Source organism: Lathyrus oleraceus, chromosome 1 (assembly GCF_024323335.1).
Source record: "Lathyrus oleraceus cultivar Zhongwan6 chromosome 1, CAAS_Psat_ZW6_1.0, whole genome shotgun sequence".
NCBI lineage: Eukaryota > Viridiplantae > Streptophyta > Magnoliopsida > Fabales > Fabaceae > Lathyrus > Lathyrus oleraceus.
Window position 1 is genome coordinate 210,611,875 of NC_066579.1, and position 16,882 is coordinate 210,628,756.

The following is a 16,882-nucleotide window of genomic DNA, read 5'->3' on the forward strand; positions in this document are numbered from 1 at the left end:
CATCTGATCCATGACCCTACTGCACATACATACATTCAATATTTCAAAAAAAAAAATAATAATAAAAAATAAAAAATAAAATTGGGTAACCGGTTACCCTAATCAGGGTAACCGATTACCCAGACCAAAAACTGATTTTTTGGCCATTTTGGGACTGTGTAACCGATTACCCTAATCAGGGTAACCGATTACACCTGCGTAGACAACAGAAATGGCTCTGTTTTTTACCCAGAGGACCTTTTCTTTCACCCACTTCAACCCCTTTGCTTCCCCTATAAATAGAGGACTATCCCCACTCATTTTTCAAGCTTGAAAGCCACAAAACCTCTGCCCAAATCACCTTCAAGCTCCCTCTTTTCAAACTAAAACCCTAACTCACCCAAACCCTCTTTTCTTCTTTGAACCACCCAACCACCATGTAAAAATCCACCATTTCCATACAACAACAACACTAGCAAACTTCTAACGTTCACTTACATAATCATTCACCACCGCCACATAAACATACACCTCCCTTCTCTTCCATTTTCCTACCACAACAACCATAGCCACCCTCTTCCAAGCTTTTTGCTTCACTCTCAAACCCAAACACAACAATAACCTAGTTTTGACACCACAATCTTGGTAATATTTTGGACTCACACTCCTTGACATTTTTGGTTTTGCTTTGTGTTTGAAAATGAGTTTTTACTATTGGGTTGTGTTTTGAGAGAGTTTTGAGTCAACTTTGAGACAAGTGTTTTTTTGTTGGGTTTACACCCTTTTGGGGATTCTTTGCTCTTACTACTTTTTATCCACCATTTTCAATCAAACTTTATTTCTTGTTATCATTTATATTTATTGGTTGATGAGATCTATTAAATCATGGCTATGGTTGTTTAGAGTTGATAAAACCTTCAATGTTTCAAACCTATTAATGATTGATCAATAGATCATCCATGATACTTTGAGGCATTGATAGGTTTCCTCTATTTCAACCATGTTCGGGTCATTTGATACATAGATGAAACCATTCTCTTTACATTAACTTGTTATTTTATCTGCTTGTTGTTATTCTACTAACCACTAACCATTAACTACTAACTTCTAACATTTGTATTATTGCACTTTACTTCCTTGCAATTTATTTTATTGTTCACTAACCATGTACTTAGGGTTGCATAACTTTCTTTGTTACAAATCTATTGTTAGTTGATTTTTCAATCATCTTCAATACTTTACATCAATGATAAGCTATCCCTTAATGTGCATTTACATTCACTAACCATTATTATTGTGATATTATCATTCTTTATCTTATGATTTACTTTTATGGCATTACCTTGTAATTTACATTCAAGTACTCATTATCATCATCATTGTACAAACTCATCACGCATGTTTATTTACTTGTTATTTATTTTATTGTCATCATACATTAAAAACAACAAAAACATGATAAAATGGAAAGACCAAAAATACTCACTCCACTCTTAATCAACTTGGACTTAGAGGATTTCATCTTAGGACCTTTTCTTGGAGGCCTTCTTTTACTCTTTGTGATACTTTGTAAACACTTGAATTTTCATCCGTAACTTACATGCATGTTGTAAGAATGGCATCATGGAACCACCTTAGGGGGACATATTTGTAAGACCATTATCCTTTGTTTTGCTTAGGTCAATTTTGCACACAAAAGGCTTTCTCTTGGGATACCTTACAATGAGACTCTTTAATTTCTTGTTGGTTACTTTGCATTCATGTTGCATAAGCCAAATTTCATAATCAAAATAAAATAAACCCTTGATTCAACGTCAAGTGGCATTTTTATAATCAAATTCAAAACACCTAATAATTATGATTATTATTGTGCGCCACGAGCCTTAAGTGGCGGAGAATGAGTGAGAATGGAGCATTCCTACCCTTACTCTGATTATTTTGGACGCAAGACGCTTGACTTGTTGTCTAGAATAATCACCTCCGCCCATAGACTTTAGTACAATATAATCACAAACATTCTTTCATAAAACCTTTATTCAAGGTAAAAACAATACAACTCATCAAACTCATTTTTGTGCCTTAGGGCATCATCCTGAAAACCCTTTTTTCAAAGGTAAAATCAACCAACACACAAACATTTTTTACTCCGAACTACGGAGCTCTGATTCCTCATCCCCAAATAAGTGATACGTAGGTACAAGGGCCCCAATCCTTGGCGAGCACTATAATAACAAAAATATCCCCTTCTTTTCACACATTCTTTTGAACATAAAATAATAATAGATAAATCCCATGTATGTAAAACAACCCAAATGGTTCCCATGGAGTACCATGGACGTAAGGGGTGCTAATACCTTCCCTTACGTAACCGACTTCCGAACCCAAGTCTCGGTTGCGAGACCGATTCCTTATTCTCTTTTAGCGCTTCCTGGGCGCGTCTCTTTTCCGAGGGTTTTATCGACTATTTCCCCTCTCCTCTTCGATAGAGGTAAACTAAATAAATTCGGTGGCAACTCTTCTGACTTTTCCTCTCTTTGGCATTCTCTTTAGTCCCGGTTTCGTTATCGTGATATCCCGGTAGCGACACAAATACTGAAGTTAACACCACTGCTGTGCACACTCTTGTGCAATTTTATGACCCTTCGCTGAGATGTTTTACCTTTCAGGATTATCAGTTAGCACCTACTTTGGAAGAATACTCTCATATATTGAGTATTGAGATTAATAACCGAGTTCCTTATGTCTGTACTAAAGAGCTCCCTAAGTCTCATATCCTTGCCGAAACCCTTCACCTAGAGAAGAAGGAAGTAGAGTTGAATCTCAAGCTTAAGGGTGGAATCCATGGTTTTACCTCAAAGTTTCTGGTGGATCCACTACTTTTTCCGATGCTAAAATCTGGATGGATTTCAACTCCATTCTAGCTTTACTTATCTATGGAATTGTATTGCTTCCAAATATTAAAGACTTTGTGGATCTGGCTGCTATCCAGATTTTCTTGACTCAGAATCCTGCTCCTACTATTCTCGCTGATACTTACTACTCTATCCACGTAAGGACTCAAAAGAAGAAAGGAACCATCATATGTTGTATCCCTTTGTTTTATAGATGGTTTATTTCGCATCTACCCATCAAAGGTTCTTTCATTAAGAATAAAGACAATATGAAGTGGTCTCAAAGGATCATGTCCTTGAATGCTGAAGATATTTCCTGGTACTCTAGAAGCTACGATAATGTCAAACTCATCCTCAATTGTGGTGACTTCCCTAATGTACCTCTTCTTGCTACTAAAGGTGGAATCAACTACAAATCCGAGATCTGCACTATGTCAGTTGGGATACCCTATGGTGGACAAACCTGATTCCAAGAATGTGGAAGATTTTGTCTTGTACGAAGGGGTTGACAATCCAGAGTTACTCATGAAAATTATCATGGCTTGAGGAGAGATATGTCCTCAAGGAAGAGCAGAAATGGGTAAGAAGAATTTCATAGCCAGGGAAGCTTACACCAAATGGGTTAAGGATATGGTTAAAGAGATATTACTACCATTTGCATCAGAGTCGTCTATGAGCATTAAGCCTCCCGAATTCACTATTAATCCTATCTCTGAAGTTGATAAGCTAAAGGGAATTATCAAGGCATTAGAGAAATAGAACACGAATCTCAGATCTAATCTTGGTAAGATTTCATTGGAGAAGGAGAACTTGAGGCTCAATCTGAATCAGAAGAGGGATGGAGCTCTTCAAGCGGACAACGAGGTTCAAGCTGAGTTGTACAAGAGAAGAAAAGTAGGCGAAGCATTGAAGGGGACTTGTGCTAGTCTATCCTCTAAGAAGAAGCAACTAGCAGAAACTCAATATCAAGCCTGCAAATTAGAGATTAACTACAAGGAGCAAATTAAGAAACTTCAAGACCAATTGGAAGTTTTCAAGAAGAGGATGAAATATGAACAAGACCGTGTCAAGCAGCTAGAGGTTACTCTTCATCAACGCCAGAGTGAGCTCGACCAAAGGTTTGAAGAGATTTGTGGGTTGAAGGATCAAGCACACAAAGATCTGGAGAACACCAATCTACTAAAGCAAGAGAATGATCTTTGGGAGAGGCACAATGGACATCTTCAAAGGCTCCTAGACCAGAAGGATACATTCCTGAGAGATCTTTTGGATGGACCTGATCACACATTATTGCACAACCTTCTTAAGGATGCACAATACTGGAGGGAAAGGCATGCACGCCTGACCCACTTTGCTGAACATGCCATGGAAGACCTGCCAGAATTGTTGAAGGAAGCCTTTGTTGTAGTGTTTCATTATAATGTCCCTTGGGTTATATTCCATTTCATATCTGTTTGTAGGGTGGTGTTTGATATGGTTACAACTGAGTTTATTGTAGCCCATCGAGCAGATTCTTGATTTTTACTTGTACTCCATTTCTGGATATTGAATAAAATAGTTTCTTTTCTATTGACTTCATATATTGTCCCTGTCTTTATGCTTTATGATTACTCGTGTTAATAAACAAAACTCAAGGATTCCCTTGAAATTTTTCTTATAATAAATGAATGATAAAAATGAAAATACGCATATGTCAAAATTATTTTTGCATGCATTCATGCATCCACACCATTCACTTGCTTTGGCTTTCGGAAAACAAAATTCTTACTCTATCATCTTTCTGCAATAACTACGATAACTCATCACAGGTATTTTACTAGAGCTAACAAGACAAGACTCATGGCTGATTTTGAATCTGACAGCGCTGCTGTTAAGGAAACTCTGGCTTAATTCCAAGGAAAAATGGACTTTTTCCAAGGCAACATGGAGACCGTTATGGAGTATATCCAGACATAGAGGGATGATGCCTCTATAAACCCTACCACTGTTGTTGTCACCAATGCTGCTGTGGTGACTACTTTTGTTGCTGATGTTGTTACCACCGTTGAGACTCCCGTCGAAACAATGGTGCCAACTGTTGTGAATCAGCCAATTTTCCCATCTGCTTCCTATCCGTAGGGAATGCCACCGAACTTCACTTTCTAATTTTCCAATGGATGTGCCTTAATCCCGCACCAAGCTCATGCTTCTTAATCGCGACAGGCGTGTCTGTCGGATGATGACTGCAAGTGTATAGCCTATCGTGTAGTTTTAAAAGATTATCGAACCCACAAATACTAATGGTCAAGCTAATGTTATCTTTTGTTGTAGTGGTCTAGCGCAATCACATTAAGCTCGTTATCCGTACACATTCAAGGTAGGTGAACGTGTTAGTGACTATGATCTCGTTTTCAATTTTATCGCACTTACTTAGCAAATTTTGATTAAGTATCAACTGAATTTTTAAGAGTTCGTACCGTTGGGCTAAATGATAGGGTGAGGATCACCTAACTTATAAGGGACAAATCTTATCACAATTTTTATTCATTAGATGTATATATATTTTTTATTTTTTCTTGAGATCATACACTTATTTGCAATGGCTTTCTTACTCATGTGTGTTTTAGGATGGTGCTGACTGCTAGTATAAACTAATCAAGGGGTTACTTAAAGAAACTTAGACATAAGGTCTTGGCATAATGGTTATTCAAATCAATGTCGCATACTTAGGGAATTTAGGGTGTTAGGACGGTACCGATATTATCGACACTTTACCAAGTCTATCTAACGAAGCCTAAAAATGAGAAGTAGACTATACTAAAGGTGTGTCATGCCATTGAATCAGAACAAATTTTTTCATCATTAGGGGTCAAGTCTAAGAGAATTTTCAAACAAAAGATAAAAAAGGTATCACGCAATAGGACTCGACATCACATGTATGACTCGACTAAAAGCTAAAAATAACTAAGTAGGAAACTAATGAAAATGAAACAGTAAATAATAGAAAATCGATAAAGCTCCTCCCCCACACTTGAACCAAACATTGTCCTCAATGTTTCAATGCAAGGCAGAGAAAGGAGTAGTGAAACCTGGTAGGGGGATCAATGATGTTGCTCGCGACCTCTGTGTCGCGCAAAACCTCTTCTACCGAATGCAGGATTGGGCATATGCTACATGTACTCCCTCATACTGCCACATCCATATGCACTCCATTCATATTCTCGATGAGGTCCGCCATGTTGAGCTCGGTCCGCTCGACAAAGTCAAGCTGAGTCTGTCTGATATGATCAACGGAGACCCTCATCACCTCCAGCTGCCTCTGAATGTTCCTAAGTAGGACATCACAGTCTGCCTTGGCATCATTCTGATGTCTAAGCTCACTTAGGACGTCATCAAGAGATGTCCTCATGACGGTATAGTCATACTCCTCGCTGGGCTGATATCCGGATGAGGTACCTGCAAAAGAGTCAGGAAAAGCAGGTACGGTGGTGCATGGGTGCCAGTGTGGGAATCATCTTGCTCCATGTGATCAGACTCGGCGGTGTTAAGATCAAAAGTCCAGTTAGCACTCATTTGTACATCGATGCATGCGATGCAAGGTAAAGTAACTCCCCTAACCTCTCGATTACTAATCGTCAAAAAATACTTGCCGTCAGGTTTATTCTTAATGAGGCGCATGCTACGACAATAACCAAGGTCGACAAACAGAGTCTCTAATGGCTCAAGCGTAGCCAACTCCGTGCCTAGGTTTAAAGCAAGGGCTATGGATGTAATCAGGCCTCCGACATAAATAGGACCTCCAGTTCGAACACTGGTGGACTGGAAATGTGTGAGTAAGAATGGTGTCGGGTTAACTTTTGTTCCAGACAATGCACAATAAATAAGAAAAAGGTCTCTAGAATTCACGTTTCCGGTATTCTCTCGACCAAAAATAGTGCTGGCTAAAATACGGTGCAAATACCGAATGGCCGGGTTTTGGATAGCGGTAGCTTTAAGGACTTCCTAGTCGGGGGTGGTCTTGCCCGTTAGTTGCTTCCAAAAGTCGAGAGCGCTGGATTCCCAATCGCTCTCTAAAGGGTGTTGGCATGCAAAATTGTCTCCATGAGGGAGCGAAAGTAAATCGGCCAGTTGGTCTTGGTTTATAGCGTAAGTTATATTGGACATCCTAAAATGTGCAGTGCCAGTGGTACGAGATCCTCCTATAGGGGTGGTGTACCGAAAAGAGCTTAAGAACTCGTAGGTAAGTCAGATAAATGTAGGACTAGTTAAAATAATAAAATAAGACATACCTAAGTTGTTAAGCATCCAATGGACACTGTCAGATATACCCAAATTGCGAAGAGAAGCATTGTCAGGGTACCATGTTGCTAAGACGCCCCTCTTGAAGAGCTTGTGGTATCTGCTCCTCTGATTCTCTCCATCAATTTCCTCGGCGAAAACAATCCCCATGTAGTCCATATCTCATTTTGGTCGAACAACTCTAGGAGGCATTTTATGAATGAAGGAAAAAGGAATAGAAAGAGAGTGTTATGGTGTTTTCAGAAGAGAAGAGTGAATGGAAAAGATTCTGAAGTTAGAAGGTGAGTAGTTGTGAATTTATAATGATTGGGAAGAAGTGGAGTGGTTGGTAGTTGAAAAGTTTGAGTTAATATTGTTTAGAGTAAGAAGTTCAAGGGTTTTAATTGAAAAGGGTTTGAAAAACGCGTAGGAGGGAGAATAAGAGAGAGGAAAAGGGTTTCAAAAGGGTTTGAAAAATGTTCAAGGGTTTCCTGATATGGCGATCACCATTAGGCATATGGCGAACGCCATCTGCCTAAATTGCAGGGACTTTTAAATTCGAAGCGAATGGAGAACGCCATTATCCTAAAATTCACAATTTTGGCAATTTCTAAAGATTAAAGCAGGTAAATCATATTAAGGATATAAAGCAGTTAATTTAAAATTAATAACTATAATTAAAAAGCATGAAGTTTGCAGGAATGAACATAATAAGTGATTAAATAAACGACTGAATGCAAAGTACATTAATTAAAGGTAGGAGTAACACCCGTTCATGTCGATATAATGATTGTAAAGTAAACACAAATTGAAAAATAGCAACAAAGGGAAACATACCGATGACAATTAAAATACTAAACTAGAAAATACAAAAACTCGAGTACAATCAATCAATACTAGCTATCACTTTGGTCCAAAAGAGCGCTCCAAGGAATAAACTTGCTGGAAAACCTGACCGAACTGCTCATTAACAACATCCATAAATCCGAGGAGATCCACTCGAAGAGAATTGACTTCTCCTCTGATGAAATCAACTTCAGATTGTAGAGCATGTATAGTAGTGTCAAAATTGACAGGAGGAACGACATGATGAGCACCAGAGGCGTGTGAATCAACATCAAGAAAAATGGCTTATGGGTTCTCATAATGCTGAGGACTGTAAGGAGGTGTTGGAGACTTACTTTGGCCCTCTAAGTTGTAAAACCAGTTAGCGCGGTTGTAAACATTGGTTTTCTCATGGTTTGGCAGTGTAAAATTCCTGACTACTTCGTTATCAATTAACAGCTCAAACTCCGCCGGTCCTAAATTGGCAATGCTGCCACGGTTGAAATAGAAGTTCAGGTGCATAGGACGAATACCTCCAAAAGCATGTAAACAGTTAAGCGGGTGTCTCAAGCCTATAACATCAGAAATCATGGTTATTAACCCACCAATGATAATAGTACCGTGGGTTTCTCGGGCGATCTTGTCTAGGTTTGCTAACATAAAGGCAACGACATTCATTGGTCTTCCTTGGGAAGCACAGTACAGGATAGAAAGTCCGTCCCTAGAAACAACAGTGATGTTCTCTTCCTTACCGAACAGGGTATGGGCCAGGATCTTATGAAAGTACTGATAACGAGAAATTGTATCGTGTTTTTAGGCTCATTTCACATGTTATGTGTATTTGTTTTATTGCATTTTATCGTCTTTTACTTCCCTTTTATGTGTTTTGTAGTTATTATCCGATATCATTGAAGTTTTGGAAGCCTCGTGCAAAAAGAAGCAAAATAGGAGCTAAAAGGAGGAAAAGAGCAAGTTTTATGCATTCTGTCCAGACGGAATTCGCCATCTAGGAGATGGAGTTGGCCATTTATTCCGTTGCCACGTTATTTAAAATCTGGAAGGAATGGCATTTGCCATTCCCCTAATGGCGTTCGCCATTATCGCGCAGTAACAGACCTGCGCTAGTGGACAGTTCTGAATATTTTTTTTATCCACTATTATCCCTCCACTTCTCATGCACAATCCAAGGGAGTTACCAGGTCCCAAAACCTCTATAAATAGGGTTGTCGTGGACTTTAGAAGGTATCCAAGTTGTGCGGAAGCTCTACCGAATTGAGTTTTTAGATTTAAGCATAAATTACCTATAAAAGTGATAATAACTCACATCGAGGGATTGTCACACCTGTTCTAGTTTTAATTTTATTTTCATCTTCATTATACTCTTGGATCGAAGAACAAGCCGACCGTTATTTTATTTTCAAGTCAATTCAAATTCAAGTTCAAGATTTATTCCATTTTTATTTTAAGCAATTTCAGGTTCTTTTTACTGCTTTTGATATTTGCTTGTTCTACTGCTTAAATTACTTGTATGCCATGATGTTCTTAATTTTGAATGTGTTAATTATGTTGTTCCTAAACAATACCATGTCTTGCTAATTTATTCTGAGTCTGGCGTATGAGGACTGTCGTTACCGACGGGACTCAGTAGAAATAATAGGTGCGAATTTATGATTTAACTATGTTATGGCTTTAGTTTCCAATTGTATGTTGTATTGTCAATAGCACGAGAGTGTGAGACAAATTAAGGTTCAACCTGATAGCGCGAGAGTGTGAGGAAGGAACCAGATAGTGGAAACTAGGCATCGATCCTAAAAACAGCGAGAGCGCTTTAGGTATCATTTAGGATCTCATTTACTTTCAAAATGCGCTTTCTAATTAGAACGAGCGAGCGAGAGCAAAATCATGTGGTTAGGAGGTGTGATCGTTGTCAATAGCGCGAGAGTGTGAGACGGGATCTTTAAGTCGGTATTTTCTACTTAACATAATAGAATCATATTTAGTGCCCAGTTCTACCTAATCACTAAGGTATGCGGAATCCATATTCCGGACTCATTTGTCATTATAACTTTTAAATCATTAGAAATTAGTATTTTTCGTTCTCGTTCGTAATCCTTATGCCTTTCATCCTTAGCTTTGCACTACAATAATAGATGACATTAGTTTAGCCATTAGTCCCCGTGGATTTGATAATCTTTTAAAAATACATGATAGGCTGTGCGCTTACAGTCATAATCCGACAGACATGCCCGTCACTCATCAAATACCAGATAGCAGGGTTGTGAATATTTTCGGAAAACATGGTGTGAGGTCCAGGATGATAATTTCTGGTTATGGTTCCCTAGAAAAAGTCAAGTTCTAGGTCTGTAAAGGCATCATCAGGGGTAATGGTATATGTATCAGGGCCACTAGGAAATCCTAATAACTCATCCATCTCACGGTGTGTGAAACGGTACTTGGTTCTAAAAAGCCTAAATGTAGCCAGGCCTCTACCAATTCCTATTCCTATATTAGGGTCATAATAAAGGAAACTTAGGCATTCAAGGGTGAGCCTACGGTATTGGCTATACCTCTTCCTCACAGCAAAATTATCCCAACCTACTTGGTTTAGAAGATACATAACACCGTCTCTCAGTCCTAAGATGGTCAGGGTCAGTCCATCTGGATAAATAGAAAGTGCCATTTCCCTCTATGCTAACATGTCAAAGCGGTTCCTCTAATTTTCGCTCCTAAATACAACCTCCATATTTTGAACATGCTCCATACTCCTAAGTTAGTGATAAGCTATCCTAATCTATGTTAGATTGAAAGTAAACAAATGTTATACTATTAGTAAAAGGTACCGCATTTAAGTGTTAGAGTAACTAGTACTAATAATAATAATAGTAGTAGTAATAATAGAAAAGAGAAAGAAATAAAAAAAACATAGAGTGAAAATAATAAAAATGAAAACAACCAAAAAGAAAAGATAAAAATTAAAGGTCGTGGATTTCCCTTCCACGTAGCGCTTCGGTTAATGTCGGGAGCTCGACATTGATTGGAGCGGTGCTAATATTTTGAAAGAGAGGGCAACTCTTCTAACTTGTGGCTCATGCAGAAATCCTTATTTTCTATATTGTGGTAGTGCTTAAGTCACTGCATGTTTACAATGAACGGTTCATTGGTTTTACCTCTTATTTCCACAGCTCCACTTTGGAAAACTCTTGTGACCTCAAAAGGGCCAGACCATCTAGAACGAAGTTTTCATGGAAATAATTTGAGTCGAGAATTAAAGAGAAGGACTATGTCACCCTCATTGAATTGATATCCCATGTGAAGGGTATTGATAGCCCAATAAGCTTTATGCTCGAGTTCCACATGCAGGTGACATGATTTACTATAAACTAGTTTAAACGGTGTTGTTCCTATCGGGGTTTTATAAGCTGTCTTATAAGCCCACACAGATTCATGAAGTTTTGCAGACCAATCTTTCCTAAAGGTTGCAACGATTTTCTCTAAAATTTGTTTTATTTCTCTATTGCAAACTTCAACTTGCCCATTTGTTTGAGGGTGATAAGGCGTTGCTACCCGGTGTCGGACTCCATATTTCAGCAACAATCTTTCGAAGATTTTGGAAATGAAGTGAGATCCTCCATCGTTAATCATGAGTCTTGGTACAACGAATCGTGGGAATATTTGATTCTTAAAAAGTTTAATCACTACTCGTGCATCGTTAGTGGGGGAGGTTATTGCCTCGATCCGTTTTAATATGTAATCAACAACAACGAGTATGTATTTGTTACCGAAAGAAGATAGGAAAGGACCCATGAAATCTATACCTCATACATCAAAGACTTCTAATTCTAAGATAACTTTTTAGTGGCATCTCATCGCGTATAGAGATATTTCCAGTGCGTTGGCACCGGTCACAATTTTTAATCACGATTTGGACATCTTTCCATAGATTAGGCCAAAAGAGTCTAGATTGTAAGATCTTCGCACAAGTCTTCGAGGTGCTTGCGTGCCCTCCATAGGATGCAGAGTGGTAGTGAGATATGATATCATTTACTTCTGATTCAGGGACACATCGACGGAAAATACCATCGGCGCCTCTCTTGAAAAGTAGTGGTTTGTCCCAATAATAATATTTAAGATCGTGGACAAAATTCTTCATTTGCCTTTATGTTAGGTATAGTGGAAGCACTTTAGCAGCTAAGTAGTTGACAAAGTCAACATACCATGGCAGGGTGTTCTTGGTGCAAATAGATTCCACAACTTCATTAGTTTCTGTGTCATTATACATTAAAGAGCACTCACCGTTTCACTTTCGATTTCTAATTGGGCTACAAGTCGATCATAGGGGAAATCGTCATTGATGGGCACTTGTTCGGGTTTTAGATCCTCAATCCTAGAGAGGTGATCTGCTACTACGTTCTCGGTGCCTTTCTTATCTTTGATCTCTAGATCGAATTCTTGTAAGATTAGGGTCCATCTTAAAAGTCTCGATTTAGCATCCTTCTCATTTAACAGGTACCTAATTATGGCGTGGTCGGTATAGGAAACTATTCTTGCTCCTACTAAGTAGGAACAAAATTCATCTAAAGCAAATACAACGGCTATGAGTTCTTTTTTTGTGGTGGCGTAGTTCATCTGTGCGTCGTCTAAGGTTCTACTTGTGTAATAAATAGAATGGAGCTTTTTATCTTTTCTTTATGCTAAGATTGCACCAACAGTGTAATCACTAGCGTCACACATTATCTCAAATGGCTTACTCCAATCAGGTGGTTTCATAATGGGTGTCATAATAAGAGCATTTTTCAGATGTTCAAACGCTTTTAAGCACTCTTCATCGAATATGAATTCATCGTCTTTCATTAATAAGCTCGTTAGTGGTTTTTTTTATCTTAGAGAAATCCTTAATGAATCGTCGGTAGAAACCTGCGTGTCCTAAGAAACTACAAATTTCTCTAACGGTTCTTGGAGGTTGAAGATGTTCTATAATTTTGATTTTTGCTTTATCCACCTCAATCCCTCAATTGGATACGACATGCCCAACTACAATTCCTTGTCGGACCATGAAATGACAGTTTTCCCAATTTAATACGAGATTTACCTTAACGCGTCTCTCAAGTACCATTTCTAGGTTTGAAAGATATCCTTTAAAGCTTTCCCCACAAAAAGAGAAGTCATCCATAAATACTTCCACCATGTCGTCTATAAAATCAGCAAAGATCGGCATCATGCATCTCTGAAATGTTGCAAGGGCATTACACAGTCCAAACGACATTCGTCGATAGGAAAATGTACCATAAGGACATGTGAAAGTAGTCCTTTCTTGGTCATCAGGATGGATAGGAATTTGAAAGAATCCTGAGTATCCGTCTAAATAGCATAAGTGAGAATTTTTAGCCAGTCGTTCAACCATTTGGTCAATGAAGGGTAATGGAAAATGATCTTTACAAGTGGCTTTATTTAGTTTTCTATAGTCTATGAACATTCTCCATCCGGTTTGAGTTCTTTTTGCAATAGATTCACCCTTCTCATTACTAACAACGGTAACATCTCCCTTCTTTGGAACGACATATATCAGGCTGACCCAGTTACTATCGGATATCGGGTATATGATTCCTACTTCTAATAGCTTTTGTAACTCATTTTTGACTACATCACTCGAGATGTGATTTACTCTTCTCTTATGCTCTCTAGAGGTTTTATAGTCCTCCTCTAGAATAATGTGATGCATACATATAGATGGGCTTATTCCTTTTAAGTTAGAGATGTTATAGCCTAGAGCTGTCAGATATTTTCTTAGGACATGGAGTAATTTTTCAGTTTCTATCTTTCCTAAGTCAACGTTGAGTATAACTGGTCTTTCAAGCTCAGTATCTAGGAATTCATACCTTAAATCTTTGGGTAGTGTTTTAAGTTCTATTGAAGGTTTCTCGGGGCATGGTATTGGGTTTGGCGTTAGTGCTAAACATTCTCTCAGATTGTCATCTACGTACGACTCACTCCAACCATTGTTTTTGAATATAGGAGGTGTTTGAATCTTTAGTACTTCAGTATACTTAAATGATTCCTTCTCCATATATTTCACGCATTTGTCGATGACGTCTAAGAAACAACATGATTCATCTATAGCTAGCGCTTATAGAAATTTAGCTAAGAGAAATTCAACTTTTTCTTCTTCGACTTTGAATGTTAGCCTTCCTTTTTTCACATTTATGATGGCTCCGACTGTGGCTAGAAAGGGTCTTCCTAAGATAATAGGGATGTGGGAATCCTCCTTTATATCCATAATCACAAAGTCGATAGGAATATAGAATTGTTCTATACGAACATAAACGTTCTCTAGCATACCCACTGGAAAAATTAATGGAATGATCAGCTAGTTGTAGAGACATCTTTGTCGGTCTTAATTCTCCTAGGTTGAGTTTTTCGCATGTGGATACGGGCATAAAACTAACACTGGATCCTAAATCGCATAGATCTATGTCTATGATAAAATTTCCGATTACACATGGTATGGAAAAGCTATTAGGGTCTTTAAGTTTAAGAGGCATGTTGTTTTGAATGATAGCGCTGCATTCTGCAGTAAGCATAAAGGTCTCATCGTCCTCAAGCTTTTTCTTGTTGGATAGAATCTCTTTAAGGAATTTAGCATATGAAGGCATTTTCGTAATGGCTTCTGTGAATGGTATGGTTATGTTAAGTTGCTTCAGATGTTCTACGAATTTCTTGAATTGTCCTTCATTTTTAGACTTAATGAAATTCTGGTAGCAGATATGAGATGTCGAAGGTAATGTCACGACACTAATATTTGAGTAAAACAAACAGGATAAAGATAAAGAATAGTAATGCAAGAGACACAACAAATTGTTAACCCATTTCGGTCCAACTCACCTACGTATGGGGGCTACCAAGCCAGGAAGGAAATCCACTAAATAGAATCAGTTCAAAGAATCTCAGTACACTTCAACAAGTTACAATCTTTTTCACCTAATCTCTACCCGTGCGATTTCTACCTAAGCACTCTTAGGTATGATAACCCACTCACTCCCCCTCAATCACACCTGTGATTTTAAACAATAATTCCTTGTGAAAAGAAGACATTTTTCAATAACACACACTTGATCTTACTTAGCAGTTTCAATCAAGTAGACACACACTTGATCTTGCTTAACATCTTCAATCAAGTAGACACACACTCTTGCTTACAAGCTTAGAGTGACAAATTACAACTCACAAATCAGACCAATTCAATCATCTATGGATGAATTGAATGGCTTACAAGTCTCACGACTAAACAAGACACAAACCCTTACTCTCTCTCAGTATTTCGCTCTGTATTGGTTGTGTATCAATTCAGGCTTTCCATGTCCTATTTATAGAAGCATTCAGCTGGGCTTGGACATCTTGAGAACCCTAAAAATATTTTCCAATTAAATCTTCTCATAACAGCTGGTTAGATCTCTTTGGAAAATAAGTAAATCAGGTTGTAATTAATGATTGAATGCGCCTACAAATCAGATCTTCAATCATACATAGATTGCCATTAAATGCGCAATCACATAACACATAACATTCACCCTGAATGTTCTGTGTACAGGATGTCATGACATCGGGTCTGACATCCTGGAACAATCCTGCATAATTCCATTTATAATTTCCCGCAGGTACATATTATCAGATGTCATGACATCGTGTATGACATCCTTAAACAATCCTGCATAATTATGTTTTTAAACTCCAGCAGGTACATAGATATCTTATATTAAGATATCACATGCAACATCTTGTGAACACTCTTTATTTTACCAAAATTGCTGCCAACACTTAGAACCAACAAACTCCACCTTTGGCAAATTTTGGCTAAAACATATATCTGTCCTTTTTGTTCACAAGAAAACTATCAGCAGTTAAACAACAGTTTAAGCAGCAGCAGAAGCAAACAGAATTACTAGTTATAAAAGCAACTAGTAAAACACACAAATGCACATGGGTACTTCTTCTCCCCCTAAGTCTGTTCAATACATACATCTCCTTTTAACAATAACAACACCTGTAATAACAACACCTGTAACAATCAGAGTCACCCTCTAACATCTGCTCCAACATCACCTGTGCACCACATCAGACATCTCCTCCAACATTTGTAAACAGAAAAACATTTTGTCTTACACCAAACACATCTTCTTCAATAATAGCTGGTCTTCTGTTCAGCTACACCAACACATATATCTCCACACAACTCCACATATTTAACTGCTCCACATCATTATTTCTCCCCCTTTTTAGTCAAAATAGACCAAAGGTGACCAATTAGACAAAATAAATGTCAATCAGCCTAGCAGAGAATGTCACAACATATGTCATAACATATAAAATGTTAAAATATAATTCTTAGGAGATACAAACCATAATTATACACAGCTGTGATAGCTGAGATAATTAGAAATCCATGGAACTCATCAAGAGCCCAAATATTACAACAAGGCATCAGTAAGGACTGCCACAAATTACAAACATTCCAAAAAAACAATAAAACATCCAAGCTTCCATAACATTCATATCATCATCCAGAACTGCACACAGAACAGTCAAACCAACCCAGTCTTCATCACAACATACAACACATATCACACACAGTCTTCATATCAAGGGGAACCATTACAGCTTAATCTGAGGAAGTAGCATCATCTTCACCTCCATAATCAGAACTACCACTAGATTGAGCATTGGACCTCTCACTTGAGGTATTGGCATCTGAATCCTTGGTCTCACCAGCCTTCTCCATCTCTTCCTTCTCTAAGCTACTAATAAGAACCTCCAAAGCCTCTTTCCTTGCCTTGGCAACCCTAATACCAGTGTCCAGCTCCTTACAAGTTTCCTTCAATTGATCAACCAAGCTCCCTTGAGAGACAAGCTCCTTCCTTGCAGATGTCATGACAACA

General features: G+C 38.1%; 1 protein-coding gene across 1 annotated transcript; it reads right to left on the reverse strand.

The window, feature by feature from the left end:
- Window positions 1-14,076: 14,076 nt before the first annotated feature.
- Window positions 14,077-14,602, reverse strand: LOC127100431 (uncharacterized). Its single transcript, XM_051037625.1, has 2 exons — window positions 14,398-14,602; window positions 14,077-14,291 (listed from the first exon to the last, which is right to left on the reverse strand). The coding sequence occupies exons 1-2, from the start codon at window positions 14,600-14,602 to the stop codon at window positions 14,077-14,079; spliced, it is 420 nt and encodes a 139-aa protein (XP_050893582.1).
- Window positions 14,603-16,882: the final 2,280 nt, after the last annotated feature.